We start from the raw sequence: 14,238 nt of genomic DNA, 5'->3' as shown, positions 1-14,238 counted from the left end.
AAAATATCGTTTGTTGGAAGAGATTCTCTCTTTTCCTCGAACTGTCCAAGTGGGAAAGCCCGTCCGGTTGTTCAAGTGTGCTCTAATGACAAGTTAGAGACTTTTCCATTTTTCCAGGTGATATCAGTCGTCAACATCATCTTCGTCATCATTTCGATTGTCTGTTTCTGTCTGAAAACTCATCCATCGTTTCGGATTCCTGACATTGATATTTCAACGAATATGGGAAATTACACAGGATTCGTTGGAGGAGGTGGAGGACATGGAAGTATGAAAGGAGGCATTCAGATGAATCCGATTTATGTGGGAAAGATGGCAACAAGGTTAGTTGGATTAGTTTCCGAAAGAAAGAACACTAGAAAAGCATATCTCTAGAAATAATTACAGTATCGTGCAGTAAGATATGCATTTTTTCTTTTTTCAGTTGGAAATGACCAATTTTGAGAGGGCCTTACGGTATCACTGGTTGTCCCACAAAGTAAATTATGTATAAACCATACAAAATAAAGGAAGACCTTCATTTTTGTTGTTGATAACTTTTTAAAAAAAAGCAAAATAGAGTGATTTTTGAGCTGTCCCCTTAAAATGACCATAACTCTCTAGGGAGTGCTCGTACAAAAAAGTTGTCAACTACACAAATGAAGCTCTACCTTTGTTCTGCATGTTTTATACATAATTTACTTTGTGGGGCAATCAGTGATACCGTAAGATCCTCTCAGTCATTCTCAATTGAAACAGGGCAAGTTAAAAATACATAATTCTGGAAATACACGATTCTGAGAAACACATGTTTTCAAAAACAAGAGACGTACTCTCAAATCCAACAAAAATTTCCCGAATTCCAGAGCCCATCCCTCGTTTTTCTACGTGGAACTTCTCTCCAACATCTGGTTCTCTGGAGAGTTCCTAACCCGAATGATTTTCTGTCCCAACGTGGCAATATTCCTGAAGACTCCAGTCAACATCATCGACTTCATAGCTACAGTATCCTTCTATATCGATTGGGCGCTCGATAAAGCCCTCTCTGGATCTAATAGAGATTCAGTTGAATTTTTCTCAATTATTCGAATTCTTCGTCTATTCAAATTAACTCAACATTCCACTGGACTCAAAATTCTGATTCAAACATTCAAAGCGTCTGCTCAGGAACTATTCCTTCTTGTATTCTTTGTAGTTCTCGGTATTGTGATATTCGCTGCACTGGTTTATTATGCTGAAAGAGTTGAGCACAACGAGGGAAATCAATTCTCGTCGATACCCGTCGGGTTGTGGTGGGCTGTGATTACGATTTGTACGATTGGGTTTGGGGATTTGGTGAGTCAAGTCAAGTGAAGACATTAATGTGGTTTAAAATATATTTTTCAGGTCCCCCAAACATCCCTTGGCCGTCTTGTCGGTTCAGTCTGTGCTCTGATGGGTGTGCTCACTATTGCTCTACCCGTTCCAGTTATTGTATCCAACTTTGCAATGTTTTATTCTCATGCGCAGGCGAGGTGAGCTATTTTTCTTCGAAATTCCTTCTTCTTATTCCAGATCACTTATATTTTTGTTCAATATTTTTGATTTGTTGACAAAAAAAAACACTATAAATATCTAATTGAATATATTGTTCCTTGGTCTAACTGGAATTCAATTCAATTATATATCAGTCGGGTATCAATAATATTTTCTTTTTTCTGCGATCATTTTGTATTGTGACTCCACTCCAATTAATCGAAAAATTCAGATCAAAACTACCGAAAAAACGACGACGAGTACTACAACCTCATGAAATCAAGCCAGTTGTTGGGAGGAGTACAACTGCAGTTATGATAAGTGCATTGACTCAAAGAGGACCTGTTGGAGGAGGACATGGTGGAGGATCGAATCCGTCGGATGGTGAGCATGGTGATCTCTGAACAATAAAATTGTTCTTTATTCTTGAGAAAGCAAAATACTGAAAAATACAAAAAAAATAAGACTAAAAGACGATTTGGAAATAATAGATACATTTTTCAAGTTTTGAATTTGCTTCTCGCTTTTGTCAACGGATGTTTAGACTTTTTTCGGTTTTGGATGCTTTTGTGCAAAAGGGACTAGACTTTTTTCTACTTTGCAGGTCGAAAAATTTCTTTCTGTTTCTTGTAACAAGTACAGTAACGTGCAGAAAGATATACAATTTGGCATTTTTTTAGTTGAAAATTACCAACTTTGAGAGAGTGTTACGATATAAGACAGGCCGAATTTGAAAATTTCAACTTTTGAAGGAGAAGTAGCGGTTATCTCCATAAAGATGTGAAATTATCACAGATTTTCTTAGCATATCAGAATTTATAGGAAAAATGGAGATAATCGCTAAATTTCCACATGTATTTGCTAAATTTCCACATTTTCGAGAAACCCTGAGTTTCGCGGGAATCAGATAATAAAATCAGGTTAATGCTGAAACTCTAAAACCAGTCATCCTCAAAATAAAAAACAATGTTTACAAAATCAGTTTATTCACGTGAAAAAAATTCAATCACAAAATCACAGATTGGATGCGGGGAGGAAATCTGGGGAAATATAAAAAACACAAAAATTGAAACGTGAACAAAACAAAACCGTGTTGGCTAGACGGAAGTATATTCAGAGGTCGACAAGAGTATTTCTGTGAAAAGCTCTCTGATTCCCAGCGTCTTTCTACTTGGTCTTCTCTAAATTTCCCCACATCCATTTCGTGAAACCAGAATGTGGATCCACATTTTATAGTTCACGCCTATAACTTTTCTAGTTTTTCTCAATTTCCCCATTCTGGATGCGAGCATCCAGAATGGGAATCCACGATTAGTTCACGGTTTTGTTTTGTACACGTTTCAATTTTTGTTTTTTTTAAATTTCCCCAGATTTCCTCCTCGCATCCTATCTGTGATTTTGTGATTGAATTTTTTTCACGTGAATAAACTGATTTTGTAAACATTGTTTTTTATTTTGAGGATGACTGGTTTTAGAGTTTCAGCAATAACCTGATTTTATTGTCTGATTCCCGCAAAACTCTTGGTCTCTTTAAAATCTTCAAAGCATGTGGAAATTCAGCAATAATTCTCATATTTATTGAATTTCAGTCACCACCTTGAAATGGTTGGGAATCCACAGATTAATTGAAAAAAATGGGAGTTCTTGTTTAAAAGATAAAATTTTCAAATTCGCCTTGTCTTATATCACTAATTGTCTCACAAAGTAAATTATGTATAAACCATACAGAACAAATGTAAAGCTTCATTTTTGTAGTTAACAACTTTTTTGTACGGACACCCCTTAGAGAGTTATTATCATTTTAAGGGGACAGCTCAAAAATCACATTATTTTGCACTGAAATGGGTCTATTTGAGAGAGAAATTACTTTGTCGATGTGTTACTCTCTAGGGAGTGTTCTTACAAAAAAGTTGTCAACTACAAAAATAAAGCTCAACCTTCGTTCTGTATGGTTTATACATAATTTATTTTCAAGGAACAATCAGTGATACCGTGATTTTCAGTCAGGATATTTCAAAATTGATTAGGAAATTCTAGAAGTGACATGGTACAAAAATAAAGTCTAAAAATAGCCAGTTCATTTGAAAATATGTTTTTTTTTAATTTTCAACTTCTCGCATTTCAGGAAATCCCCTCTCAGCCTTCTCCACCACTCCTCATCTTGTCTGTCCCTCGGATGGAACTGACAAACCCCGTAAAATCAGTCAAAATAAAAATGGAGGAACCGCCCCACCAGTACCACAAAATAACATTTCCAAAGCCAGCAAACTGATCTGAATCTTTTCTTTTTTTCCCGATTTTCACTGCTTTCCCGGTTTTCTGAAAACCCTTCTGTCCCTGCCATCCATCCTTTTCCTGTATATCGTTCCTTTTCTGTCATATCCGATTATTTTTGGATTTCTTTGCTTTTTCATATATATGAATTTTAATTTATTTTCAATGGTATTTTGGATTCAGAGAAGAGAAAGTTAGTACCATTATTTTGGCAGCCTAACTTTATTTGTAAGTTAAATTATTTTTTATTTTCCGAGAACAGATATTGTAAAGCCTTTCACGAAAAACAAAAAGTTATTATTTGCGGTTTTAGCTTTCAAATGGGTACGAGTTGGACACATTTTCAGATGGTGCATTTTCTGCCCTCCAAGCGGAAGTGCAATTAAACTTTTTACTTTACTCATCGTCATTAAAATGAGGAAATTGTAGGAGAGTTAAAAATTTAATTTGATCTTCCAAGAATTTAATTTCAAAGTTTAATGGAAAATGGAAATGCCCTTTTTCCGGGTTAGAAATTTTCCAGGTTTCCAAAATTTCCAAAATTTAAACGACAAGGTCCGTCTATTTTCCGCATTTCCAGATGTCCGCGGATCCGTTTTCTCGACCTCCAACATTCTTTAAACTCTTGAGCTCTTCTCCAAACCTTCCAGAATAATTTGTAACTTTTGTTCTAATTTAATCCTATTTGTGCCATTTGTTCAACGTCAGACATCTGCAAACTCTTTCAAAAAAAGAAGTTGTTTATTGAAAACGGAAGTAATGTTTATAAGAAGTAGCGAGCATTCGTAGCCGTCTGCAATTTCATTAATTAGCTGACACACAACCTATTCATCGAAATTCTTCGTTCATCTCACTTTTGTGTTTCAATGTAGCAGAAGAAGATTCTGAAGAAGACGTCGGCGTGGGCGAGAATTCACAACATGTGTGGGAACATTTTCAGAACAGAGAGGAAAAAACAGTTGATTGGTTTCGTAAATTTGTGAATCTCAAGTAGCCGGGATGGTTCGAGAGACGACTCCTAGAGTGTTATGAGCACTGGACATCTTTCGTAGTTTTACTATATACTTTTGAAGATATTTTTGGTTTTCAAGAACCATCTCGGGTGCCTTAGCCGCGAAAGTGTTCGTGATTTTGACAGCGTTTCACGAGATAACTACTTTGTCCCATCTTGCACGCCGTTCATCTAGTTTATAGAGTCCCGAACGGCTGAGACCGAAATTGAGAGAAGCTCATTTGGTATAAAATGAGATTCTCTAACGTCGGATTGTTAGGATTGACCGTAAATAATTATATCGGTCTCTGACGAAGTTTTTCCGTCACATTAAAGAGTCATAAAGAAAATATTTGGACTGCCACTGTCCAGATGTCTGCAATTTTAATCAGAGTTTCTGTTCTTTGTCTTTGATGTATCTATCCGAATGTCCATTTTTAACGGAATCTTTTTTTCAATCCAAATCAGATGCACGTTAGACCGTTCCATTATTGGTTTTACAGAATTTTGGTTAGCTGATGTTCGATTGGTGTTGAACCGGCTCAGTTATGTATACCTATATCCATAACTTTTTGGCAGTCTACTCTGGGGAATACTGTAACAAAAATCGGCTCTATTCCAGTTTAGATGTCCTTTAAAAACTTGAACGTCACTAAAAACACTAAAACGTCCTTTAAAACTCTTAGGCGTCCCTCAAAACATTTAAACGTCCTTTGTGGTCCCAACAGTTCTCAGAAATGTTTAAACGTCCCATAATATGTTTAGACGTCCCTTGAAATTGCAAAATATGGTTGTAAATATATAGACGTCCCAAAAAATATTTAGGCGTCTCTTGAAAACTTTCAGTGACTTTTAGTTTTAGAGGGACGTCAATATATTTTATGGGTCGCTAAAACGGTTTTTGTCCCAAAACAGGCAAATTCCATCTAACGGTTTCTAATCATGTTAGTATGATTGTTGTCGGTCAGTCCTGCTCCCGTCTTCTCTCCATCTAGAAATATATGTGTCCGAATGTCCGTAATCTAGATTTCAAAACTCACGTGTTCCACTTCACCCCCGCAATGTTACCCGAAAATCTACGTCATCTGATTCTGCAATTCTTTCGAGTGTATATCGTGCCACGATATTCTCGTGAAAGGTGTCTCATGTTGTTTTCTATTTCCACGATTTCCCGAAAATCTCGTGTATCCTGACGTCTTCTGAATACTTGAAACCCCCTTGATTCTGAAGTGGAATCTCAAAGTTTATATATAAAACTTCAAGAATCAGAGACTTCTTATTCTGATTAAACTTTTCCATGACACAGATGACACCATCCGTTTTCCCCTTGTCATTTCTTTTCTTTCTTCTCATTTTTTTTCTTTTTTTCCGGGGCCGCCCGGAGCCGGAAACGTCATCTGACCTCATGGAGACCACGCCCCTTTTTTTCGCTTCTCATCACATTTTAACGCCTTCTGCAAATGTTTTTTTTATTCTTGTTTCTGTGTTTTTTTTTGAATTTCGGAGAGTAGTCATTCCCCTTCTGCAAAAAGAGTTTTGAAGAGAAAAGAAGATAAACTCGATTTAATTATCTGTTTTTCAACGGTGAAGAAGCCACACTCCGATTTTCTGAAAGGTTTCATGAACGTGTTTCTCACCAGATGAGCTGGAAAAACCGAATAATAGATAACAGAAATGAGTGTAAGTTTTGGAAGAGCTAGTTTTCTGGAAATGTGGTGTTCGGTTTTTTGGTTTTTGCAAATTTTTGTGATTGATTATCGCTGACGTGAAGGACTGAAAGGATTCGAAATTGTACAATTTTGTGCATTTTTATTTTTGTTTGGTGTTTAGTGCTGGGGCTGTGTGAATAGGAAATTTTGGGCACTTTGGGAAAGCGATTTGAGAAACCTGATGATTTTAGCCGAGAAAAACACAGTTTCAAGAAAAAGCACACGATTTCAGAAAAACATACAATCCCAAACTCACTAGGGAAGGCCATGGAGTCAGTTCGGAGTTATGGGACGTGACATATTTCATTGGAAAACTGAGAAAACGCTGATTTCAAATATATATCCAGTTTTGGCCCTCAAGGCCTGGTTTTCGAGAAAAATAAGGTCAAAATTTAAAAAAAAATTAATTTTTTCTCTTTTTTTGCAATTTTCGGGTGTTTAAAAAGTAATAATTCTTTATTTTTGTAAAGTTGAACCTTGCTTTTCTCATATCAGGTTTCGAGGGCGAAAATTGAATATATGTTTGGAATAAGTGTTTTCTCAACTTTCCATTGATACGTCCCATATCTCCAAACTGGCTCCATAGCCTTCCCTAGTCAATCCGGTTACAAAGAACATAGTCTAATTGTGAACAACACTTCCCATTTTAATCAGATTTCAATTCACCTTCTGAAACTATCACCGTGTGTGTTCATTACTCCTCCACTACACACTTCTGTATCTGTAATTTCAGATTCCTCTCCTCTCCTCTCTCATTCTTTCCTGTTTCGTCCCAGAATTAGAATTTCAAATGTCATTTGCTCTCCCAGTCATTACGTGTCAATGATCCCGTCTACGTGTGTGATGCTTCATTCCTTGTTTCCAGATTCCTTTTGTTTCTTTTCTCTCCGCCCCAATTCATTTTCTTCGTTTTCCCCGCCTTGTTCTTTTTCTGCTTTCTCCGATTAACCCTCCGGGTTGACACTCTTCGATTCCAATTAGCATCCTCTTTTTCTGCTTTTTCTGTGCTCTTCTGACTCCATTAATCTGTCCATTTACCCCCTTTTCTGCTTTCTGCTCCTTTTCACACCACACTCTCAAAATGTTTTATCGAATTATCGAGAGTAGTGGGTAGTACGAATTCTGATTGATCAGATTATCTAATGAATGAAATCAATGCCTCGTGTCTGTTTGTCCAGATGTCCTACCAGCCCAGAATGTGTTTCCCTCACTATACTTTCTACTACAAGTTCTATAAGTCAGTCGCCCCCCCCCCCCACAATAATTCTTCTTTATACTTTCAAAGATCTAAAATTTATAAATAACTTTTTCTTTATTTTTCTTCATCCGCTTCCGGTCTATTGCAATTGTTGCGTTTTTTAAAAAGGATGTTGTCATGTCTCGAAAGTAGTAAAAAGTCAACTTTGAGTAGGTGTTAAAGTAGGTGTTCCTACTAAACGATCTGGCGAATGGATGACGAGTTTTCGATATTGGAAATACATTTTTGAGGCAGTTGGTGAGAAGCATCTGGCTACCAATTGAACTGAATCGCCGAGCGAGTTTCAGCGTAGTTTTTATGGATAACTAAAAGTATTTTCTTTCAGCTCGAGCATTTCTAGACACTTCTGAGCAATGGCTCTAGAACGTATCATTTTTAACTCGGACGGTTTTTGTCCGATCCAGAAGTAATTCTGAACTGTCTGGTCTCATTTTCGAAACTCCCGGTTTCAGATGTTCTGACAAGAGAAATCTTTGAAGACGCTGATTTCAAACTATCTATAAAATTGGACGTAGGTACTTTCGACCACGGAAAGTCCATTTCTGCAGTCAAAACCTGCTATATGTCTCTGCGAGCCAAGTTATGAGCTCTCAAACTTTTCAAATGGTCAAGTTTTTTCGTATGAAATTCCGGATAGTATACGCAAGATATTCTTGCTCCGTTGTGAGCCTGATTCAGGTTACCGCCGGTTCATAAAATTTTAAATCCGTGTTACTGTAACCAATCCTTAGCAAAAACTAGGAAATTTCACTGTCCTGTCTACACTGGCTCTTTTAATTGTTTTGCACCTCTGCACTTCACTACTCCAGTCAGAATTCAAATTCCATTCACGACAGAAAGACTTCAGACAAAACATACCATTTTCAATTTTCCTCTGCAGTCTATCCGTTCCTTTCTCTACAAAATGAATTAGAATTTTAAAGGATCTAGTGCTCCTTAAAATTCCAAGGGATCCCCTATTTTTAGACCTCGGTCTCTTGCTCTGTCCATTCAATTCCATAAATAATCAAAGAAATATGTATTCAGAATCTGGTGGGCGACCGATATGACTACTTTTATTGGTGTTTGACACATTTATTCATATTGAATCTCCAGGATAATCGTCATCATATTTATTTTGGGGAACCAGTCGGAGCCAGTCAATCGGCAGAGGGAGAGACAGAGGTTTATGCTCGAAATCTGGTTCTGATCAGGATGGAAATGATTTTGATCCTTCTTTGAGGAAACATCTGACATTTTGTGGTTTCTGATTTACTGGAGTGAGTTTAGTCATGGATTATCCAGTGCGATATATTTGAAAGCTCATGGGAAAAGTGATTTTGACTAGACATGTGGACATCTGGACAGACAGTACTTCTAACTGTTTGACCAACTTTTTAGTTAACATTAGTCAGCATAATCGACCAATAAAAACGTAATTGAATCTGGATAAACTCAATTTTTATCTGAAAGTTCATCTCAGAAATCACAGTTAATCGAGTTCCCGGGGGAAGAAGAAAACCAAGAAGTCCCTCTCCGTTCAAAAACCAAAATCACGACGCCTCTTAGAATCCTTGAAGGTTTAAACGAGGGGTTAAAGACTAAACGTTAATTGCCCTCATCCAATAATTGGCTCACTTTCAAGTACAGATGACGTCTTCAGAGTGCTGCTTCTCGTGCCTTCTCTTTTCGTACTTCCTCCCTTTTTGTTTTGTTTACACTCTATTATTTTTTGTTAATTTTTTTGTCTGAAGCAGCATGAAGTAATGGAATTGTACTCACAACAATCCCGAATTTTCGTGCTGAATGTACTCGAAAATTTGGAAATTAGAATAGACGTTTTTGTTGTTCAGCAAGGGATTTTACGTAAGTGGAGTTCTAAGATTCAGGTGTATTGGGAGGTATTTTTTAAAGTGAAAAATATTTAAAGAAAAATATATAAATTTTTTAATTAGCTGAACTTTTTGAGAAGGCTTCGTAAAATTTGAAGAAAAATCTGAAAATCAGTAACTTCTTGATACTTCTGAGCTCCATGTTTCCAGATTTCCATGACTGTTTTAAGATTCAACGCCTAAATTTTTGTTAGACCTAACTCTGGTCGACCCCTGGGACACCCGCAAACCTTGAGCTGTGGATTTTAGATCATTATGACGGAGAGGATTCTGAACCGAACCCACATTTTGTACTCATCTGGCAACTATTCACATCCGCCTTTTAAATTCAATTTAGTGCGTTTTTCATCCTCACAATGTTTATGTTTTTATTATATTTAGTGATGTTTCAAAACGTTCGAAATGTGTCATCGAGAGTTTCTGGCTTCCTAGATTTTTTTTTGAAAAATTTTGGTAGTTTTATTTTAAATCGTCGAGTCCAGTCATCATCTAGATACTGAAACTTTTCGATGTAAAACCGTGAAAATCTAGCTCCAATGGGTCACATCATAACTGTCTTCGGAGGGATTATACTGACAACTGTCAACTTCAAAAACCGAGATCTCACTAAATACTAGAGTTGATCATTTTTGACTTTTTGATCCCGATCCCCTGTCCCTCTTTTCTTATTTTTACCCTTTGTGTCTTGTTGCACAAGAACCCAATGAAAAACCGACGGAAGACATTTCCAATTGACTGATTTTTATTAAAAATGCACCCCTCTTTATTTGATTATTGGTTCCTTATGTGTCTCTTTTCAGTTTTCTTCCTTCCTTTCGTTTCGTTTTTTTTTCAGTAGACAAGAGGGTAATGATGATTGAAAGCAATAAATGAGGTGTCTTCATGAAGGAAATAATGAAAACTTTTAGATATAATGAAAGCTCATTTCTAGCCTTTTCTCCTTCTTTGCTTTTGCTCTTATTGTTTTTCTTGAATCCAGGCGACGGATAGAGCACATAATGGAAATGAAAAAACGTCACACATTTGGGAAAACACACACACAGACACATTCAAACACTTTCTTGGAGCACATGGAGCACCCCCGGGAGAGAAAAATGAGCAGAAGAAGGGAAAAAGTGTATTTGTAGTTTGTTTTGAATTAATGGAAACGATATGGAGACGTCTAGAGATTCTGGATTCACGTTTTGTTAGAGAACTCTATGGAAATCTGTACAGAGAGACACACAGACAGAACTGAGACTGTGTCATTTGGTTTCGAGACAGTCCGGTCAAGGTTTCGAGTTCTCCTAGTTTTCAAATGTCTGGATTCTGGATGTCCCCAATATTAAAATTCTGACTTTCTTCATACATCGTTTCACACTTTCATCTATTTCTGATTCTTGACCAATTGCACTCCCTCCGTCCACCGGAACCACACTTCATTTGAAATAAGGTCAAAAAGTTCGTCAACTCCCAAAAACTGCTCTAGTTTGTTCTGTAGATCAAAATGTAGATACCGGAAATTCTGCTGCAAAAAAAGGGGTCCAAACAGCGGATTAGATAGGGTTGGATGGGTTATGAAATCATTCAAGGTATTTTGCATAAACGATCGGATATATTTATGCAGTTTTCTGTGTGATATCCTCGTTTTTTCTTTAACTCCAGAAATATTTTTAAATCTCAGCCTCAAAATTTATTGTGGAACGTGTCATTTTGATGTTGTTAGATCACTCCACATGACAATATAATCCTGTTCTTCCGGGTATCCATTCTTCTTTAAAACTCTGAAAATATTCTTTGCTCTCTTTTTGTCTTTTCTCCGAAAAAAATCATGCTTGAAGCTTAACTCATCATTTGAAGGATTAGACTATATTCGATTTTCGATGAGATTACTCATGTTTCTTCTTTTCTTCCATATGTAGAACGTCAGTGTCTTTCTTATCTTTAATATGTTGTTATGCAAAAATGAGTGAATAAGAGAAAAAGATTTAATGGCATTATGATTAATATAGAGAAAAAGAAAACAAAAGATGGGGGAATAAGGGGAAACAGAGGAATGATGATGAAGAGATGAATGTACTTACTTAGGGTGTCTAGATGTGTCATATTGGGACAATATGCATGCAGAGGGGAGAGGTACTGGAAATCCTCGACCGTCTTCTGAAAGATTCTGAAAGTTATCACACCTTCCCTTGAAAATAGACCAGAACACAGTTTGAATTTCAGCTTTTCGCTTATCCAACCCATTTAACTATTGGCCTGCAAGAAATTTGAGATTTTCAAAAGCTGATCCGAGACATTTTGGAGCTGACAATCTTGTGATCTTGTGATGTCTTCGTATCTAGATGAGCATTGGAACTTGAAATTTTATTGGTTTTTCAGTTCCGAAATGTCCCGGTTACGAATCGTCCTTTAAATCTCTGTCTTTACTTTTTTTTCAAACCGTCACATTTGAATATTTTGAGCCAACAAGCCATTTTACATTCACTATTTTAAGAAATTGTAATCCTCTTAACCCTCAAAAATCCTCTACACTTATCTACGTTTCCAATCTGCTCTAATCCAGGATCCAAGACTCAATCGTTTCAAATCCAGAAATCCAAAAAAGGGAAGTAGTCGTCACCCGAATAATCAAATCTCGAAGAATAAGGAAATTGACCAATTGGTCTGTGCTGTGCCCAGAAATAAATTTCTAACTTTTCTCATTGACAACACCTGCAAAAGTTGTGTTTCGTTGTCGCAATTCGTTCTCTCGAAATGTCGAAGGCGGGCGGGCGGGTGGAATTGAGACGTCATCACAAAAAGAAATGAACAGTTAACATTTAACATCAATTGCTTGCTTCTGGGTATAAATAAAAATAGAAAAGAAGGAATTGGATTATTAGAGATTAGTGTCGGGAACATTTGTTTTTTTTTTTTGAGTTTTGCTTGCTATCAGTGTTCTTGTTTTAAGAACTCATTGGGATTTTGTGTAGTTTGGCTTTAAATTGGGTTTAAAATTAAATTGACAATGGTGTACCTAGAAAATTGAGTTTAAGAAAAACGGCGAGACGAACAAAGTCTTGTCGCAAGCCGAACGAGTTTTCGATTGGACCAGCTTGACCGGCTCAATCTTCTTCGAGCGCAAAATCAAAATTCACATTTTCAGCCAATCCTTTTTTGCTTGAGCTTTCAGCCAGTTTCCAGTTTTTTTTTTCATTTCCCCCAAGCCATCAGTTTCTTTATGTATTCTCGACATCCAGAACCATCCCCAATGATCTATTTTTTCCTCTGTTTCAATTCTTCCAGGCCATTTTTAAAGTTTGATCCAACTCCAATCGTCTCGTCTGAAATATAATAGATGAACACTATCCTTCTCTCCTCACAAAGCAATTATCTCTCCACCATACTCTTCTGGGAGCATCGAGTCATCAGTCGCAACGTCATCTAACGAAAAAGTAGTTGTTATCTATGTCAAAGATCGAGTATACTCTTCTCTTGCTCTGCCGCCTCTCCATTATGTCAAAAATGGGCGGAGCTTGATATTGGAGAAAAAGACTCTCGAAGGCGTGGCGTTAAGGAGACGCCCACCTGGGTGGAATGGGAATTCGGATGAAGAAAGAGAGAGCTCATTCGAGAAATGCTGCTATAGCAATTTTTGAAGAATTTTTCCTTTTGATAAATATTTTTGGCCATGTTCCAGGTACTTGACCTGAGCTTAAGGACATGTAGTATTTATTGGTAGCAATGTGCACTTGCGCTCCATTGTGTACCACAGTAACCCATGGCTTTCCCACAAACGTGGCAAAACCAACCTATCCTATTCTATATCCCATGTTGATTATAATTACAATGTTGCCCTTGAGCCCAATGTTTCCCTATTTTTATTATGTGCATGCGAAACGAAGCCCCTCATTTTTCCTTTGACGACGTCTTCTACTTCTGAATCCACAACGACGATTTTTTCGCTTCTATTCGATACTGGAATCTCCTAGGGGATACATGTCTCATGTCTCATGTCTTATATGATTTTTGAGTTTGGAAAAAAGAAGAGAAAGAAAAAATTATCATCAATGCTTAATCAGTTGGAAATTCTTGTGATATCTACCCCTTGGGGCGTAAGGACACGGCTCTTCAAGTTCATAGTTTGTGACTTCTGAAAGTCTTTCTCCCCCTCACTATAATCTCCGTTCCCCCCTCTCCTCTGAAAAATGGGCGGAGCCTCCTCCATTTCCCGTCGACTGCTTATGACAGTTTAGTCATCTCTTTTCTTTGGCCTGCTTCCTTTTTCTATTCTCCGATTCTTTTATTATTTTAATTTAGCCAATCATTTCAGGTAATCCCACACAACTTGTGTCCCCGCCAGCCAGATCCAAAATGAGCTGCATCTCGATGCTCTTCGTTATGGTCGTCGCTTGTCTTGCTCTTTCAAATGCGTAAGTTTTTTTTTCTGAAGTGTGCCCTATTGAGACTCTAGTTTTCCCGTTCCAACTCTATTTTCTTTCCAGAATGTATGTCAATCCTGACTACTATTATGTCGAGCAACTACCAACAATGAAGAAATCGGGACAGCTGAGAGCCTTGGCCGGCTCCCGAAACTGTTTCTTCTCGCCAGTCAACTGTATCATCACACATGACATTAACTCGTACCGTCGACTTGCTAAAGGATCCAGTTATGCGTAA

At 37.2% G+C, this 14,238-nt stretch overlaps 2 protein-coding genes across 2 annotated transcripts; both read left to right on the top strand.

Moving 5' to 3' along the window:
• Positions 1–222: 222 nt before the first annotated feature.
• On the top strand, positions 223–1,898 carry GCK72_004993 (uncharacterized protein; the record flags this gene model as incomplete). The annotated part of the gene is made up of 4 exons (XM_003117078.2): positions 223–323; positions 846–1,314; positions 1,366–1,493; positions 1,727–1,898. 4 exons carry the CDS (start codon positions 223–225, stop codon positions 1,896–1,898), a joined length of 870 nt encoding a protein of 289 aa, XP_003117126.2.
• A 12,034-nt stretch (positions 1,899–13,932) lies between these two features.
• On the top strand, positions 13,933–14,238 carry GCK72_004992 (uncharacterized protein; the record flags this gene model as incomplete). The annotated part of the gene is made up of 2 exons (XM_003117171.2): positions 13,933–13,991; positions 14,064–14,238. The coding sequence occupies 2 exons, from the start codon at positions 13,933–13,935 to the stop codon at positions 14,236–14,238; spliced, it is 234 nt and encodes a 77-aa protein (XP_003117219.1).

This window comes from Caenorhabditis remanei, chromosome II, assembly GCF_010183535.1.
Source record: "Caenorhabditis remanei strain PX506 chromosome II, whole genome shotgun sequence".
Taxonomy (NCBI): Eukaryota; Metazoa; Nematoda; class Chromadorea; order Rhabditida; family Rhabditidae; genus Caenorhabditis; species Caenorhabditis remanei.
The sequence above is the reverse complement of the archived record's forward strand: the minus strand, read 5'-3'. Positions and strand labels throughout refer to the sequence as shown.